Source organism: Berghia stephanieae, chromosome 3, assembly GCF_034508935.2.
Source record: "Berghia stephanieae isolate SIO BIC M18660-M18661 chromosome 3, UCSD_Bste_1.3, whole genome shotgun sequence".
NCBI lineage: Eukaryota > Metazoa > Mollusca > Gastropoda > Nudibranchia > Aeolidiidae > Berghia > Berghia stephanieae.
Window position 1 is genome coordinate 75,914,582 of NC_088362.1, and position 19,878 is coordinate 75,934,459.

Here is a 19,878-nt window from a genome sequence, read left to right on the forward strand (position 1 = left end):
GCAATTTGCTCTTCATAAACCACTAAAGAAGGAGGAGTAATCAACATGGCTAGAAAAGGGTAAATAAAGAAAAGTATCATATATTCAATAATTGTACAAACACAATTTAACCTAAATATACCATAAGTGTCAGATATAATAATGAAGCAAGCAAATCCAGTTATAGCTTGCTGAAAACATTTTAAATTCTACCTCATGTATTTTAAAATGAAATAAACTATCATGAAAAAATTTAAGTGAAAAAAAAAAAAAATGAATTGACTGTTCAGTTTATTTAACCTTGGTTGGCAAATTAAGTATAATTGGTATCCCTTATCATGTTTTCTGTTTACCAATTCTAAAATCACTTTCCTATGGGCCGTAAATAAATCAGACCTGCCAACAACAATCGAAAATGTGTACACTTTATTGGGGGAAAAATAGGGATTTAAAGGGAAAAATCTTTATCAAGTCTTCACTTTTATTTTAAAATAGTCATTTTAGAGAGCTCAAACTTGAATGCAGTGCAGTAAAGTTGGTCACATAAATTTCAAACACAAACAATAGCATTTTCAACTTCCCTTCCCAAAAAAATCTGAATCCGCAGAAAAAAAAAAAAAATGTCTATACACCAATTACATGTAGAAGAGGAAGGTCTATAAATAACAATAAGTCTGACACTAATGGTAACAGTGCAGTTGTACAAACATGAAATATATTAGTATATGTCAGATATAGAAGGGAATACATTATGACTAAGCAGTCGTGAAATGATCACAACAGGCCCAAATCAAGCAACACATAATGTAGAACTACATAAATGATGCCTAGATTGTATAATAATCAACCGAAAAAGTAAAAAAAAACCTCCTGATCCTCTTCTCATTTCATGTGACAAATAAAGAAATGTTTTTGAAATTACAATACTCCTAATTGCCGTTAAAAAAAATCCCCCCCCCCCCCCCACAAAAATAAGATAAATACCCAATTCCCCCATTCACGCTCTTACACATGTTGCTTTAATCGAATGCAAACACAAGGTTTAAAAAATCAATAAAAATCTGAATAGCATAAGGTACACCACCTCTGTAAACGAGATCTTTCAAATGTTTCATAATACAGAAGAATACGTTGTTTGTGTCTTTAGTTTTGACTGAATACCTGAGTTAATAGCAAAAAGATGTAAGCACCAATAACAGTCATATACATCAGTATCATCATGACCACTGTACAAAAATTGTTATGACATCACCAAAGTAAACATAAAAGATAAAAAAATAAAATCAAAGTGCATGATTTGGACCTTATTGATGGCAATTGTAATAATTATATAATATATGGGAACACTGTGTCATGATTAGGAAGGTAATGTATTAGCAAAGCACAACAACCGAGTATATTTGAACTTGTAAATAATATAGTTAACAATTCACAGCTTTTGAAAAAAAAAAAAGAAAAAAAAAAGTGGCCAGACTATTTATATAGAATAAAATCTCTACGGTTAGGAATATTGATAATGAAAGATATTGTGTATACAATATATATATATTTATATGTATAGGATTATTACAAGTAAAATAAAAAGTTACAATGATAATTTGTCAATGTTATAATACCAAACACCACAATACTATGTAAGGGAAAGAAATCTTGATATATATATATATTATGGTTCAACAACGTTAAAAATGAAATGGAATTCGTGGTAATGACTGAATGATGATAACTGCAACAAAAAAATCTTTTGTTTCAGAACAATCTCAACAGGCTCTAAAAGCTGGTCACTTTGACTATATTGTCAATCTTTGTTTCGTAAACCTTATACAACTCGCTGACTACAATTTTTTTTAAAAAGTAATCTGATGGCCATTTAATTACTTATCACAGCCGATTAATAAATCAAATACCAGTATCTTTTCATACATTCCGAAAGGTATCAGTGACCACAGGTAGAGTCTGATGACTTCAAAAGAGAAAAAAACACAAGACACGCGCACATGCACTCAAAGCTTGCAGCAACAGTAGTAGATGCAGATATCTGGTGAAAAAAATAATACTGAATGTTTTAAAAGCAGCTAGAAAGGACTAAAAACAAATATGAAATGAAGTTTCATTATCATAGGCAGGAATTATAAAGCTCTATAAAGTATGAGTATGAGACAGTGCCATTGGAATTGAAAAGCAAGGTATCAAAGGAGAAACACGAAAGGGCACATAATGGGAATCTAGAGAGAAAAAAGAAAAGAAAATTAAATAAAAGTGAGAATTTAAGTTATGGAGAAGAACAATTCATTATAAGCTCATATATATTGCATCACGGGCATTAGAAATATTGGTTTCCTGTGTCGATTACTATTGAACATAGATATTGGTATTGAAGTACAGTTTCAATATAAACTTTAGCATAGAAATTCCTACCTATGAAAACAACTTCAATCATTTCTAAATGTTAGAGGAGTGTTGGATAGAAGAGAGGAAAGATTTTGAAAGTCACCACAGACACAAGTTTACCGGGAAAATTACTGCATGCAATGAAATCTCACAATGGAAGTTATCTTTTACTTCAGCTTCCGATCTATTTTAATGGAATTTTACTTTTTATATTTTCGGGGGAAAAAATCGTTTTGATACAATTCTTTTACCGATTTTATGCAGTATTTTAAAAGGAATGAAGAACAGCTAAAGTGAAGAAATGTTTTGAACCATGAGACAGGTGAAACTATTTCAAACACAATGATCTTAAATTTTCATGAAGAGGGAGCAAGGTTTGAAAATGGGGATGAGGATGAAAGAGGAACGCACTTTTTTAATCTGATTGAATATCACAGCTATAATTTTAAAGACTGGTTCCCCTAGTTAAGAATCAATTATCTACCACATAGACAAAACCAAGTGAGACCAACAAAAATCACTCAGATTATGATTACATTCACACCACTCATAACATAATCAAAACACTTTTGTGGAACACAATATGTGAAGTAGAAGTCTGACAAACTTACAAAAACTACAATCAACCACTCACAGTCAAAGCATCAACATGAAATCTGGCAGTAGGTTAAAGTTTGTTGGCAGGACTTTGATTTGAAGAAGTAATTGTTTGGCTACATGATATTGTACAATAACACTGCAGGTATGGATAACAAATCATTTATGTGCAAAGAGAAAACTGGAGCAAAACTCTTTGAAGCTCTTTACTGTGACTATATATATACTTTTTTTTGTTATAACAAAAAAAAAAAAAATAAAAAAAAAGCAAAAACAATTGATACTTTTTCAACACCTCATTAAAGCTATAAAATCCTCCTCAATCACTGATTATTTCAAAAACACAACATTGAACTGGTAAAATAAGAAAACCTTCCACCGATCTTTTTGAATATAATTTTATATGACGATAAATTCCATTATTATATTGAAGATACAAGGTTAGAAAAATCAAGAAAACCAAAGCAGATACAATTCAAACCATGAAATAACAATAGTAAATGATGGAAATATTTTTCAATTAAGAGAGATTAAGCAAACAAAATCAAAAATTTTAAAATCTAGTCTAGGTTACGATACTAAAAGCCAATAATAAAGATAAAAATCTTGATTTCAAAACCACATTTCTCTACTGTGTAAGATTTATGAAATTCAAAGGTGAAAGGAAGTTGCCAAAAAGGTAAAAATCTGAAAAGTACTAAAAGACAACAGTCACATATCATTTTCAGGTTGGAGATCAAGTTGTCAAATTTCCCTCCTTTCCTCTCCACACCAGTGTAGTTGCGCAGAAATTCTGTAACAAATATATATCCAATGTGGCAACAACTTGAATATGTTCCACAGAATCAAATCTTACACACTACATCATTACAAGAATTTCTCTATAATTTGGACCAAACCACTTAGTTGAAAGTAGACTGCCTCATTGCGAAGTTCTTTTAAAACTTGTCTGTCTCTTGGCAAACTATCTTGATTGACTCCTCCATCACGAAGGTAATTGAGAATGTATCTGGAAAAAAAATTTTAAAAATAAAGAGATGTGAAGATGACCCATTAATCTTAACCTATTAACCCATCCAACAAGGCGTTAAGCATCAATCCTAAGAGTGTAGTGGTGCTTGCGAGGTAATGTGGCAATAAATCCATTTACTTTTACAATATTATATCATTTGCATATTAATGTCAAAAGGGACAGCCCGGATACAACGAAACCTCATTATGACGAACAATTACCTCCAGTTGTCCTGTCAACTTCCTTGTAACCGAGGTAAATCGTGTATTGTACTGTGATTATTAAACTTCAGCTAAATTTGAGAAAAACTTAATGTCTACAATTTAAGCTCTTAAAACAAAATCCCATCTTCTCCTGCTATATTACATTAGTGAAGTAAAGATCAAAAAACGGTTATATTGACATAGTGATAAAAATCTGTCTAAAAAGACAAGATTATAATTTATAATTGGCTAATGATATCCCGATGTGTGGTAAAATTTAACAATCAATGAAAATGCAGATGTCCTGCTATGAGAATGCGTGAACTGGACCAATACAGCCAATGAAATTTTCCGTTTATTGAGCACTACATATGCCTCAGTCTATGCCATCATTGCAGAGACTCCTAACCCCTATGGCCCTAAAGAGGAATCAGAAGACAAAAAAATGGAAATTGAGACCAAAAAGTGGAATCAACGTACTCTTATTGACTATGTTATGCTTTACAGCAGATAATGTAATAGACAATCCAAAAGTACTCAGATGGATACAATATAAAATGTGTAAAGATTTGCAGGCGGTTGATCGGAGACTAAAAAGGGCGTCAAATAATAAGAAGACACAGGCCCTGGCAGTCTCAGAGCAAATCATCGAATAGATGGATTTAGCCTTGTCAGGACCCCTTCCCCTACCAACACAGGTCCAATCAAACACTCTCACACACATATATGCACACAAAATGCCAAAATTAAATAGGGAGAGTAGCTGACTGCACTCAATAATACTCCGAATTGGAGCCAACATAATACTAATAATACAGTCCAAGGCAGTATTGGGGACGCCACTGAATTGGGACGATTCCTTGGGAACAGAATTTTTTCTATATAAAAAAGTCATACTCTTTCCAATTTCCAGCCACTTAATTGGGAGGGCCTGCAATTTGACAATGACCATCCCCATTAAATCTATGCACTTATTGTCAAAATTCAAATTTACATGCACTATGACTAATATTGTAAAAAGTTTTACCTGAAGTGTGTTCCATCCCTGTCAATGAATATGGTGCCATCTTCTTCCTGTGTAACCTGATGCCTCCCACTAAACATGGCTGCCAACATTGAGTCTGAATCACGGGTCAAAGTCAACCGAGAGGTGGTGAAAATACTGCCCCCAACATCTAACCGTATACGACCCTGCAAAGTAAACAAATCAGCAATATTATAGGCAATCACATCACATCTATTGACACCGGATGAATGAGGGGGAAAGTTGGTAAAAATGTGAATGCTACAACCCAACAATATTTTTGTTTTTAAGGGTTTTACAGCACTTGCAACACATTTAGGTCATATCAGCGCCAGTAAAAAGGAAGAAAATGGGATATTAAAAAGTTTTAGAATTACAATTAAAGCCTCCAAGTAAAAGTAAGACAAAGGGGAATAAGTTCAAATAGGGAACAGATGTAGATTCCAAGAGCACACTATCAGTGTACTTTGAGATCACCTAAATGTCTCATCCTGACAAAAGCACAGGTCCCCATAAAGAGAAACGCACTCAAATCTTTACAAACCACATCTATATAAAGCAAAAATAATACAGTGCCCAACAGAGATGATAAACGAAAAATATCATTTCCCAAAACTATCTATACCAGCTAGGGTATCCAGCAAGGGCCAGGACAAAACCAAGTAATCTGACCCAAGACAAAGACAGAAAGCATGTTTAAAAACACAGATATAGGGGGAGAGAAGACACAGTAAGTACCTCCCTGCCCACTATAGGAGGCCAGGAACCCCACCCAGCAATCCAACAATGCTCAAAACTTCACTTACTTGTGTGATGATTTGACAAAACTTGATATCCCAAAAGCTCATTTTTGAGATACGAACGAATAAAGGTGAAGATTCAGAATGTGCATGATATTTGTTTTTTTTACTTCATCATTTTAGTATCAATTGAACTTCACTCTCACAAAAGGACTTAACAATTTGAATATTACAAATAATTTAATATAATTTTTTCCTGAGCTCTAGTGAAACGTAAATACCTTCGAAATTGACCTAACAATCATGTTAACCCTCTAGTGTTAAGATTATTTTTGGAGGAGTAGATAAGTTTATGGTCCTTTCAATCATGTAGACATCAGTTGATGATATAAGTCTACCCTTTGATGCCTGCAGTGGCATTTTCGTTTTCTACTGTCACTCATGACTAAACTAATTATGCTGAAGCGATCTAAATAAATCAAAATTAATTTCAAAAAGCCAGAAATCTTGCCCCCATGAATAAATGAGTTTCATGCCAAACGTGGGCGTTTAAAACAGATTTGCCAGGTTTTCAGAGACAAAATTAGGGGCAATCTTTTGGCAAATCAGGAAAATGAATGATGATCACAGCTTTTACGAAAAGTAAGCAGTATGGCAAAAAAATTGAGGAAAATGGCTGTAAATCAGGAAAATCCAGAATGAAAACAAATATTCCAAATTTTAAAGTTAGAAATTCTGACTTTTAAAATTTACCTTCTGCATGGTTGTCATCTCTTCCATCCGCGCAATTTCATCTTTGAGTTCTTGCCATTTACGGGCTATCTCTTCTCGTTCCTCCTTACACTCCCGTGCCAGCTTGCTGCGATCTTCTTCCAACTGTTTCTCTAAAGCTGCTAACTCCTCATCACGCTTTTCAAATTCCTTCTTCATTGCTTCCAATGACTCTTGCTGTGCTTTGATACAAGCCTGCTCATTTAGGAGCTTGAGAAATAAAATAATCACAAATGTGTCATGGAATGCACACAAAAAAATTACATTTAATGAAAAAATCATTTTCTTTAGTTAAAAAACACTAAAACCCTTATTGCCCTCAGCCTTTAAACAGATTTGTGCAGATTTACACAGTCCAGGCAACTTAGTCAAAAGTGCCAGGTGTATAGCAAACCTGTGTTCCCAGTACGGCAGTGTCATGTTCCCCTCTTCCCTACAGTCATTTTAATCTTTTGGTTTTCTCTTCCAATCTACTTGTTCTTTTTTTTCTCTGTAATATTTAACTATAGCTTCTCGGCGGCATTTCAAATGGATACATACAATTATAAAAAACATTCATCAGAATTGCAGATTTAAAATGTAAACAAATAAGCAGATAAAAAAAAAAAAAAAGATTTATATTAATATTTTATTTGCTTCGCCATGTGAGGGGATTTTGACATAATAAAGTCAGTTTAATTCCAAACTTAATATATACCAGAAAGACATGTAAGTATTTCAATTTCTATTCCTTCTCTAAAATGATCCTTTTCAAAAATCTTGTTTTATTTCACATACATTACAGACATCTATTGCAGAACTTATAATGTCTAAGCTATTCTTAATAGATTGTATCATGAAGATAAATCAGCTATTACTCACTTGACTATGAAGAGAGAGGAATTTTTCTGCCCTGTTCAAGCAAACTTTGTATATTTCCTCCTGAGACAGTTTACCATCTTCTTCTGTGGCAATCCTTGCCTCCTCTAGGAAAGCCTCTGTATGAAATCAAGAGAGAGCAAGACTTGAAGATGGGTATTTCTATTTCAATTATCTCAATATAGATTTGTCCCCCCAAAAAAATCTACATTTGTACCAAAAACAACAACAAAAAACAACAAAAAAAAACATATGAATCATGAGTTTAAAATGGATATGAATCTGGCAGGGAAAATCAGCATTGGCCTCTCCCATCAAATCTGTATTAAGTCACTAAATGCATACAAGTGGCAGTCTTGGAAAAAGATTTATTATTTATCCATTGGTGTGAAGTAAACAAAATAAATCCAAGGCATTATGACACAAGGCGGAAAACACAATAATGACAGGAAAAGCATTTTCTGCATGGGCAACATAATATATCAAAATCTAATTGAGATTTGGTGACTATAGTTGCTGTTTTTGATAGATCAACTCTTCCTGGAGCTGTGGTAGCAAAATGGTGGCGAAATTTTGCTCCTATATATATTTTTTAGGATTTTTTACCGGCAAGGGCGTTTTGAAGACACGAAGGTTTTACTTTCGTTTTTAGAATGGATCAAATGAGGTAAGTGAATCAACAGTTTCCATTTAAAGTTAACTTTATGATTTGTTTTTAACAAAAGTTAGATGTATTAACTATAATTTGTATGATTTAAAAATTTAAAAAATTATCTCCATCTTTGTTTATAAGTTATTTTCTGCATATTATGTAATCGCGTTATTTTCGTGTCTCCGATGTGACAAAGGAAACTTAATTCTATATATTAGGCAATCTTTGAAATTTTTAACTACAAATTTGTTCATGTGACTAAAATTAGGTCCAGGAAACTTTTAAAATTAACAAAAAATAAAAAATTAACATTTTTATTTGTTTTTAGAGTGAATAATCGGGTATGGGAGATTTCGTGTCTTCGAATTTCTGCCCGTGCACCAAATTTCAATATCCTATTTTATTATTAATTATGAAAGAAAGTGTTTGAAAATTGATTGGAGACATTAATCTTGCTCTGGTTTTGTGTTTTAAACTTTGATTTTTGACTTGAAATTTTAGAAAAAGTTTTTTTGAGCAAAATAAAGTTTGGTGTCACCTGCGTGGGCACCATCTGCATGGGCACCAGGAATTCTGAAATGTGTAAACTTGGACATTGGTGATGAATATACAGTTCATAAATGTAAACTTTGGTAACATATGCCGAATATTTCAATGTAAGTACATATCTGAACATTTCTAGCTGTTTAAGAACACAAATTGCTAATCAATTGAATTTTGTAAACAATTTATATTAAATATATTGATTCACTCTCTTTCTCATATTTTTTGTGTCACCACAACATTCACTCTGCTTTCCGGGAGGATGCAGCGATGGCATCTGGACATCTGATCTAAAAGAATTTTATCCAGTATGAAAATTTTGATTAGCTACAATACAAGATACACAGGCTTGAGAGATTTTACTCCAGAACTGTGAGTTTACTAACCGATAGGGATAAAATCCGTAATAGCACCTAAGTACTGAATTACAGGTTGAGAGGAAAAAATTCCATACACTTGCCAAAATGTTCTAGAAAAATGCAATTATAGACTTATTTATATATATATATCGCTTTATTAGATTCATATGCTAAATTATTTCATATCCTTACACTTGAACCTCTGTGATGTAGCAAACAAAAGCTGTAAGTGTGAGTTGTTGTTCTTAAGAACGCCTTTCTTATGCGTAATTATAAGCCTTATTTTCTCAACAGAGTAATCAAATATATTTAAAGCAGTGGAAATCAAATATGCTTAAAGTAGTGCTCTTGTCAACAACTATGTCTTTATATATTGCTTTTATACCAGGTACTGGAGGAGGGGAGTTTCACCGTGCAGTTCTCCCAAGGAATAGCGGTACTGGTACAATTTATTATGCGTATGTGCAGAGCAGAGTGTGTGATTGGTAAAAAAGGACCCTCCAGACATCTATTCCTGGGTTGTTGTCACCCGTCTTGTCAATTCAATTGAAAACAAGGACCCATTTTTTGTTCAAAGTTGAAATGAGTTAAAAAATATTACAAAAAATTTTTTTTCGTTATTTGTCTCATGTAATTATCCCCCTTGTTGTATAATAAAGTTAATTTCAATACAAAATACAAAAGATATTCTGTTTGTTATTTATTTGAAACAATTGGACCTGTGTACATGTATTTTGAGTCATTTGTCACTTCAGATTGTTAAAATTTCTTTTCATTTTGCCTTTCCGTGTAAACCGGGGTCACCGTTGATCGACCTACTTTTTAAAGTTACATAATCGTCTCCTGCTCATAACTTTTACAAATTCTGAATCCTCATATTTAAAGCTTTAAAATGATATATGATACTTATTTGTAGATAAAAGATGGAAATTGACAAAAATGGGCCTGTCAAAGTAGATAATTTCAGGTCTTGTCCGTTTTCCGACACAAGAAAATAAAACATACTCAGTCTGGCATGCAAGTCTTCCTCTCGCTGCTGCTGTAGTTCAAGATCCTCTTGATTATTTTGCTGTTCCTCTTCCTGTCTCTGCTCGTTGTTATTTCCACTAGCATCACATAAGTGAACCCCAGACTCTGGAGAATTTTGGAGGAAATCCCCACACTTGAAACAAAGATATCGTACCTGGTGATGACAGAATTGAGAAAATCGACCCATGGTTAAAAAAATGTTCCAATCACTCTGGAAGAAAGGCATCAATTGCGGGGAGATATGTGTTAAACAGTGGGGGTCCCAATAGCTTGGTTGGTAGAGCACTCGATTCACAAGCAAAGGACCAAGATCAATCTTGGGTACAATCGAGATTTTTTCTGACCCCCATGTCCACTCAGCAGTGATTGGGTAGCTGGGCCTATCAATCTGGCAGAAAATACTTTGCAATAGACAAGCATCCTGTCCAAAGGGTAGGATGGAATTGCTATTGTCTGTTTCCTGCAATAGAAACCGGGATAAACTCTGGTTGGCTCCATGGGCCCAATGACTATGAAGGACTACCTACTTATACGTTAAACGACACAGGAAAAGCTGGGATTTAAATGTATATGTGATGATGACAGTGGGTGATTATTTTCATGATGATGATGCATTTTCTAGAATATGAAAAGACCACTAATAATCGGGAAACAGCCTGAAATGAGGAACTCTCTTTCCCTCATACCACAGAGTCATAATCTACCCGGAACAAGAAATTAACAACTGGGTTGAGTAATTTGCAAGCGTAAAAGTAAAGACCTACCTCTGGTTCATTGTTGTGATGATGCCGATGGTTGTGACGAGCATTAAAAACTACCATTCTGTTGTTTCTTGATGCACTGCCATTCCTCCCATGATGTCGATTGTTTCTGTTTAACAACAAGTAAAGAGAAAAAAGAAAGTTAATTCTTCAAACCGGGAAAGGTTTGTCTGGTGTTTTTTTCTTTTTCCAATGAGACATACATAGCAATACAAAGCTAGGCTGTTTCATATGAGGATGAAAAAGATACAGAAAAATGTTTTTTCAAATAAAAAAAAATAAATTCAGGAATATATAGGAATCTATATATGTCACTATAAACATTTGCCTATGACTTATAACAGAGAGAGAAAAAAAAGAGTAAATAAATAAATAACATGACAAGAGGGTTATTAAGAAAAAATAAAATCTAACCTGTTATAGTTGTGATTGTTCTGGTTGCCCCAGGGTAAAACACCGAATCCACCATCAAACTGCTGCTGATTGGGACCAGGCCCTGGACCAATGAATGGACCTCGCAACCACTGTGGAGATGGACCCTGCATTGGGGGAGTTGGAAAGTTGCCCAATTGAGGGGCTGGTGGTGGTACTCTGCGATCGTAAAACAAGGGACCTCCTTGAGACCAGTGTGGCCTACCGTGATCGTAAACAAATACTTGTCGTGCTCCTTGATTTGGCATATTCATAATGCCTGAAAATGAAAGGAAAAATATATAAGTTAACATTGAACAAATAACAAATGGAACAGATTATTGATTTAATTGTTATCATTTCAATAAAACATGACAGCAAGAAAAAAATAATTTTGAATTTAAAAAAATAAAAGACATGTGTATATTGCTTTTGTTCATCCCTCGGAAAATTGTTAAATCGCTTGTTAATTTGTGTATGAAAAAGAAAGTGTAATATCTTGGATCAAATAAATATACTCTTTGGTGAGAAATAATATTTTTTACTGTTGTGAAAATACAACAAGGAAAGTTTTATATCCAGCTTCTTATTGAAATTCTGAGTTGTTTTTTTTTTTCCTTTTAAAATGGACAAACATATATGCACCATTTTCAGTAAATCACCCTTGCCAAATTTAAAACAACCCACCTGTGTGTCTTCACAACAAAACAATAAGGATGAATTCTAAATGTTATGAACTAAAACGAGGCGAATATTAAAAATAAAATCAATAATAACTAACATCCACTACCCATCATTAGAAAACTTATTTACTTCCACTTCCATTAATGAATCTATAATTTCCATTAAAAAAAATAATGACCTTATTACATTGTTCATAGTTTCAAAATGGCCGCCTCACTAAAATACAAAGCTAGCGTTTTAAAACACATCTGACCCTATTATAAAAGAAAGGAGACCATCAAAAACTAAATACTTTCTATGCTTTATGTGCATGTGAATTATTTCGCCAAAAGAGAAGATTCATGATTCATATATATTGATGACCATTGACATTTTGACTCAACACCTTTCATCAATCTGGAAGTAAACTAGTTGTCTTTATCAGAAATTTAGCTGTATCACAATGCTGCGTGATCAATCATTCATGTGTCTTTACAAAATCACTCTAAATTTGATCAGATGCAGTGTTGTTTAGTTTTGCCATACCCTGATTAGGAATAGTGTGGACTGTGTTTTGAGGACAGCGTTCCTCACTTGTGAGAATGGGTAATAAAATGGGAATGTATCTTCTCTTGAGAATTTCTGAAAAATTGGAAATAACATCAGCACAAAAAAAAAAAAAAAAAAAAAGATTAATCTTCAAAACAATAGAGTGACAATGTACCCTACAGCTCTTCATAATCTTATATAATCTTATTCAGCAAGAGACCATTTTGCTCTAGGTGAAAGGGGCATCTGAACCTTTGTAAGTATTTATATTACATAACATTACATTAATATATCGGGGAAAAGTATGTTGCCACTGAGATTATCCTGGGCATCATGTGGAGGTTTCAGTCTTTCCTAAAGCAGTTGAGTAGTCAAGGCTTTCTGTCACGTAAAACAATCTCCACAATCTCCATTTAGGCCTAAAGTGGATTGTTTAAAATGGTTGGATGTATTCTATACTATAGCTTTACTTAAAGCTACTTTTGCTTTGGTACCCGCTTTTTTTTATATAATTGAAGTGAAGAAAAATGCTGTCTTCTTTCTTTCTTTGGTTCTACCAAAATCTGTGAAAATAAATTTCTCAATATAATGCAACATATCTAAAATGCTGTTTTTAAATCAATGTTTTGCTGCATTCAAAGTAAATTCATTTTATACACCCCCCCCCCCCCCCCCCCCTTCTCCAGATCATCAAATCATTTCTGTTGTCAATTAAAATCATAGTGATGTTATATCTGTGCCCACTTATTTGTATTATTCATCAGATATCCAAAGCAATGTGAACTGGACACATGTTAGTAGACCATCCTGACTTTTTAATTGTGGCACCGTATCCAAAAAACATATCTGCTCGAGTTAAATTCTGAAGTTTATGGCGATGCCACAACCTCTCCCTTCTATCACGTTGCATGTCAAAGGTTTTAAACTGAATTGAAGTTATGCGATAAATACAAGATCATATCTTTACAAACATACACACACACACACAACACACCAAGTAGAAAATCATTGTTTTCCTTGGATTTGGACATCAAGGGAAGTTGATGAAGTTAATTGTGCAGTTATTCCTTTTACAGTCCCTTAAAAAATACAATCAATCGGAAAAGACAAAAAAAATCGAAGACAATGAAACCTGTTTAATCCCTGATGTAGCTTTTATACTCATGATTTTTTAAAAAGGAAGAGACCAGGGACACCACGATCGTGGTCTAGTCCCCTATCCAAAGTCAACCAATTTGGCTAGGGAGACAGCTCACCTTTAAATGTTGCCTTTAAACAATTAGTATTTCATTGTTAAAAAGAAAAGAAAAAAATTCAAGTCTCTATTGAAAAAAAAAACAACAAGACCTGTTAATTTGTGGTGAGAAGGTATGTGTGGTTTATTCTAGTTCTTGCTTGAGACACCATAAATCTAAATTTCAACTTGGGATTAATATATCTACCTATCTGACCACACACTCTACAAAAAGTTATTTACACATGCATTTACAACTAATTCTTTCACCATTCAGATCATTGACTATTCCATTCAAAATGAATGAACGTACAGTGCAACCTGTGGATAGTGACATTGATCTCTGGCCCCGATTTTTTTTTGCTATAATTAAAATGTTAATTGTAAAAAAAAATAAAAAAACAACCCCAAAATAGTGACCACATTTTCGTTTTTAAAAATACCCTGTTTGGTGACATTGTTATAACAATAATCGGCAGTTGGTACTGATAATTGCAGGCATGCCTATCATCAATTTTTAATTTCAAGGACATTTTACGGACAAAACCGCAAATTTCAGGAGCAACACGTTGCACAATAGTAATGTCTTTTTAAGACAGTCAAACCTCTGATATCAAGAGTATGGTTACAATGGTGCTAGAGGTTATTAAAAAAGTATGTGTAGTTACTAATCTGCTTATATCCTCACTCACTGTTTTAATAAAATAGTTTTAATTGGATAACTCATCAAGATAACACTGCCACTGGTGTGAATGACTGACCACATAAAAGGAAGACATTTTTCTCCAACCATTGGGAGAGAGAACAGCTTGCCAATTTCCAAATTATATGGTTTGTTGATGGCTGATGATCTGTGGTGGAGGTGGTTGTAGTAATGGTGGTAGGGGTGATGATGTGGCGGTGGTGACGGTTGTGGTAGTGGTGGTAGGAATGATGGTGTGGTGGTAGTTGCATTAGTGGTGGTAAGGAAGATGATGTGGTAGTTGTAGTAATGGTGGTAGGGAAGATGATGTGGTGGTAGTAGTTGTAATAGTGGTGGTAGGGATGATAGAGTTGTTCAAGTAGTGGTGGTAGGAATGATGATGTAGTAGTAGTTGTAGTATTAGTAGTGGTGGGGATGATGATGAAGTAGTGGTGGGGATGATGATGAAGTAGTGGTAGTAGTAGTAGTAGTAGTAGTAGTAGTAGTAGTAGTAGTAGTAGTAGTAGTAGTAGTAGTAGTAGTAGTAGTAGTAGTAGTAGTGGTAGGGATGGTGATGTGGTGGTGGTAATTGTAGTTGTTTTAGGGATGATGATATGTTGGTAGCTGTTGTTGTAGTGGTGGTAGGATGATGATGTGGTGTTAGTTGTAATAGTGGTGGTAGGAATCTGACGTGGTAGTTGTAGTAGGGATGATGACGAGGTGGTAGTTGTAGTAGTGATAGTAGGGATGATAATGTGGTGGTAGTAGTTGTAGTAGCGGTAGTAGACGTAGTGGTGGTAGTCACGTTTTTTTTTTATTTCCAGGGGGAAAAAAAGAAGTAAACTTCCGTCTCTTTCACTTTATTATTTTTATTTGAAAAATCAGTTGTTCGAAACATCAGTCCAAATTTGATATTATTGTGGTTAATACCTAGTTTTCTTCAGGGGGTGGGGGTAGGGGTAGCCAGTGAATCTATTTTTTAAGTGCTCGTAAATTTTGGTGCCCTTGAATAAAAATTTCAGTAATTCAAAACTCCTTAGCGCATTGCATGGATTTTAATTAAAATCAAAACTAGATGTGAGCATCTGTGGTCTGTGTCATATCATATTGGTCCTGGAATTTAGTGATGAATTTTTTTTTTCGTTAAATGGCGTTCGAGCATTGTTTATAATGAAAACAATGACAATACACATTGGAGAGTGAAAGCGTAACTGATATACCCTTTGCAAACAGGAGAAAAGACATTATAATATAACGATAGGATGTTTCTTTCAGGCACTGTTATTTATGTATTTACGTATATCACCATGGCCACTTTTTACACCATCTTGAAAACCCCAAAATAACAACATAATTTTCCAGTCCCAGGCAATGTTGTTATCTCGGGGTTGCAACCCAAAGCATGGCTGTCAACTCTACCACCAATTCCCCCCAGTGCGCCCTAAACCCGGATCGGATGTTGTCACTTTTGTGTTGTTATTTTTCTTCTGAAAATCTGTTTTTAAAAAGTTGGAGGGTAATATTAACATTTGAAACACGACATAATCCTAAAGAAGGAACTTTTTTTTGTAAAAAGGTGGCATCAAAGGGATTCTGAACCCACAATTATGGCTGTGATAGTAGTCATTCTTCAGTAGGTCATCTTACCAATTTCACCCTAATAACCATGTGAATGTTGGTGCACTTTTATATATCAGGCCTGTAACTGTAAATGGTTGGTGAAAAGATAATGTCGGAACTTTTTGAACGCTCAAAAATAGACTAACAGGACAAAAATATGGTTTAATTAATAAACACAACACAGATATGACACGTCAATTGACTTGTCAAATCATGTCACTTTCCTCAACTCATTTATAATACAATAAGCAGGTCAACCAAAAATTTAAAAATCCCAATTATTTGAGAGAGTTCACATTTCTGGTCCCAGGTCTGAGTTAGTTGTAAAATGGAAGGAAGAGAACAATTCCTACCTTTTTGAAGGATGTTTATCTAGACGTCTAGTGCTTGTTGACAAAAGAAGCTGCTTTATCTTCACTCCTGTTTGTGTTAAATTTTTAAGCTGATTCTTTCATTTAAGAAGAAGAAGAAGAAGAAGAAGAAGAAGAAGAAGAAGAAGAAGAAGAAGAAGAAGAAGAAGAAGAAGAAGAAGAGGAAGAAGAAGAAGAAGAAGAGGAGGAGGAGGAGGAGAAGAAGAAGGTGGTGCAGTTGTGTATGAAGGAAGAAAAAGAGAAAGATTTAACAATCACAGTCTTAAGGGAAAAAAACTTCCGCTGAGAGCCGTCAATCACCTTTCGAAGAAAAACAATTTCGCATTATTTTTTTCCGGTCTTTTAAACGGAAAACAAACAAACTCTAGGGAGATTTGCGTGTGCGTCAGGAGCAAATTAGAGAGAAATGGCCCTGTCTGACTACCTGTGTGTTCGACAACTCACAACACTGTCACCCCTATCTCTCCCGTCTGTGGACAGTAGGCAGTGAATACATCCAAGTCTAGCGGAGTGTGTAAGTGGAACGATAACAAACCTAGCTGACTAGTTTGTTATGTATTGGACTCGACAAATAAAAAGTTTCTTTTTTCTTTAAAGTTGGCATTCGAAATGGAATAAAAAATTTTTTTTACGCGTGAAATAAAACTTTTATTTTCTTTTGTGTTGGTTCTGTTTTTTGACATTAAAAATTTTATTTTTATTTTTTAAATGTCAGCACTTAACAGAAGATATCGAGCAAAATCGTAGTCGTAAATTCAACAATTGTCGGAAGATTTACAGGCCTGAATATCATAGCTGCCAACCCACCAAGCTTATTAAGAGGGAGTTTTGGTCAGAAAATCAGGGAGATTCAGAAAAAATCAGGGAGATACATAAATGTATAAATCTACATTTCAAAAGAAAAAAAGACAAACAATCTCCGTCCATGAATGTCTCAGGCAACTACTAATTAACTAAACATACTTGATATCAAGATACACTATGACTTGAAACAGTTTTAGAATGACCAACAATTAAAAGTTTTTTTAAATGATTTAAGTAGTATTTACAAAGCTTTTTACATCTGCACAATAATGCGGGAGATCAGTGTGACGGGCGAGAGACGAACTAAAAATCCGGGAGTCTCCCGCAATTTCCGGTAGGATTGGCAGCTATGGGAATATATTTACATATATTGCCCACACCTCAGTACTGCGACAACATAAGAAAATGAAGTTGTAGTCTCTGTGATTGGAATGACGTTTTGGGGGGGGGGGGGGTTGAGAGTCCAAAATCGTGGTCTCTCTATCCAAAGCGCGCCATTTGAACTTATGAAGATCAAAATCATTGTCTCTCTTGCTAAAACTGAAAACTGGCCAACTTGGCTAGGGACACCATGAGTGTGGTCTCCTGAGGTCCTGAGCCAAGTAAACAATCCTACTTTTTACTCCCTAAAAAAAAATGAAAAAGTAAAAGTTATCTTTGTGATTGTGTGCCCGCTTATAAACCCTGACTCCATAAACAGTACAGAGTACAAAAATTCTTTATCTACATGCCAAGAACATAATTCCACCTTAGCCTTAGTAAGTAGGACCAATCAGTAGTAGGCCAGTCTATGACTAATGACATGATTGTTACCATCAACGCAACCCTGAGGTACTGAGTTACTGGTTAGTAAGATTAAGAGGCTCAAATCTTGCTAGACATAATACAATAAGTCAATAAGATTACTCGAATGTAATAAACAATGTCAATTAGAAAGCTTACTTATCCAGTTCCCATTGACAGTACATGGGCCATGGTGGTGTCTCAGACTTAGGGGCATGACGCTGATTGTGAGTGTTGCAGCAGACATGTGTTGTGAAAGAATCGAAGAACTCGTAAAAGCTCAAATTCTCCTGAAAGAATTTATGACCTAGGCAAGGCGAAAGAAATTCTTTCAATCATATAGTTCTCTTGATGAACTGCTCAGCTAAAGTAAAGTATCCTTCGAACGCGATATGTATAACCCAATCCTCTCTCCCACGCGCGAAATCACAAAGCCGTCTTTCTTCCCTTTTCTTTATCTTTGTCTTCACCGTTGATTCAACACTGCTCCTTTTGTTGGTTTGATGAAATGATGTCCCTCCGAAAAAACAATCTTCATGACTGCCTCTACGGTTTATCAAAATCAAAATATCTTGAAAACATAATCCGGTAATGTGAATGTATCAAAAATCACTGATTTCGGCGACAGATTCTTTGAGAAACAAAGTCCTTTGTGTTCTTAGCGCGACGGTCGCCATGATGAATCCTTCTTTCATACGTGATATGGATTGTGCACACTTTAGCAATGTGTTCATTTTGGGAATAACAGATCAAATGAGGACAAAAGAATCATTTAACCTGAAAATCTCTAAACAGATCGCTTTCGTTAAAACCTGCAGAAGAAAATAAACATGTATGTAAATGGTCAAATAAACGAGTAAGAAGTGAAGTTAATTTTTTTCCTATTCCGGAGCGATAATGTTAATGTGTATAAAAATTGCAATGACGTAATTCCTATACGGTGTATTTGTGTCCTAAAACGGGGCAAAATCACTATTTTCCTAACAAAACAGCTGTCTTCCCCTCTACGAGCTCTCTGCGCAAGCGCTGACCTTGTACGATGTAAACAAACCAGAATCATAACAAAATAAGTTTCTAAGCGTTTTCCCGATTAAAAATGAAAAGTTACATAGGATGGCAATTATTTTCTTGTTCCTACTTCATGTGCTTCACATACTCACCAAAACCAAAAGCATTAATGGCGTTGGAGTGGTAGAATTAGCTTCAATTTGCTTGTTCACTTTCAATGTTGACAATCCGTCTGCTTTGACCCTACGTCAGCTAGGTACTGAACTGACTTGAGATCGCACTTGCCCTACTTATTAATGTCCGTGTTTATCCGTCATTTCCCGATGTATTCCGAGAGAGAGGTCCATTTTTATCCGAACTTGTAGTCTTGATCCTCCTCGTCTCTTTGTTCGTGTCTCGTTCGTCGACTTCCCTTTGTAATGTTTTTGTTCCAAAATGAATTAATAAAAAAATAAATAAATAAATAAAAAAGGGGTGGGGGTTAACTTCTAATGTTATTATCAACGTATTTTCTTCAATTATCAAAGGCGCACGGGAGTTTATCATAATTAATAATAATAAATAATAATGATCAACATACTATGTTAACTTGTAATTAAAGTATTTCTTCAATAATGGGAGTTTATCATAATAATAATAATAATAATAATAATAATAATAATAATAATAATAATAATAATAATAATAATAATAATAATAATAATAATAATATAATAATAATAATAATTATTTATTATTTATTTATTTTTATAGCGTCTGTCCCATATACATAATATAGCTCTAGGGCTTAATATAGATAGTTCTTAGTTGACGTCACTCAGGTCTTTGTTATTG

At 34.3% G+C, this 19,878-nt stretch overlaps 1 protein-coding gene across 4 annotated transcripts; it reads right to left on the reverse strand.

Annotated features, from left to right (window-relative positions):
- Window positions 1-2,574: 2,574 nt before the first annotated feature.
- Window positions 2,575-19,323, reverse strand: LOC144968454 (uncharacterized). Of its 4 annotated transcripts, XM_078906842.1 has the most exons (9): window positions 19,197-19,310; window positions 18,196-18,848; window positions 11,334-11,610; window positions 10,923-11,028; window positions 10,135-10,312; window positions 7,579-7,694; window positions 6,700-6,927; window positions 5,210-5,373; window positions 2,575-3,976 (listed from the first exon to the last, which is right to left on the reverse strand). In XM_078906842.1, the coding sequence occupies exons 2-9, from the start codon at window positions 18,281-18,283 to the stop codon at window positions 3,835-3,837; spliced, it is 1,299 nt and encodes a 432-aa protein (XP_078762968.1). In that variant the 5' UTR covers window positions 18,284-18,848; window positions 19,197-19,310; the 3' UTR covers window positions 2,575-3,834. The 4 variants fall into 4 exon arrangements, with proteins under 4 accessions (XP_078762968.1, XP_078762971.1, XP_078762969.1 ...); XM_078906845.1 differs by lacking the exon at window positions 18,196-18,848 and having other exon boundaries at window positions 19,197-19,323; XM_078906843.1 differs by lacking the exon at window positions 19,197-19,310 and having other exon boundaries at window positions 18,196-18,986.
- Between the last annotated feature and the right edge of the window lie 555 nt (window positions 19,324-19,878).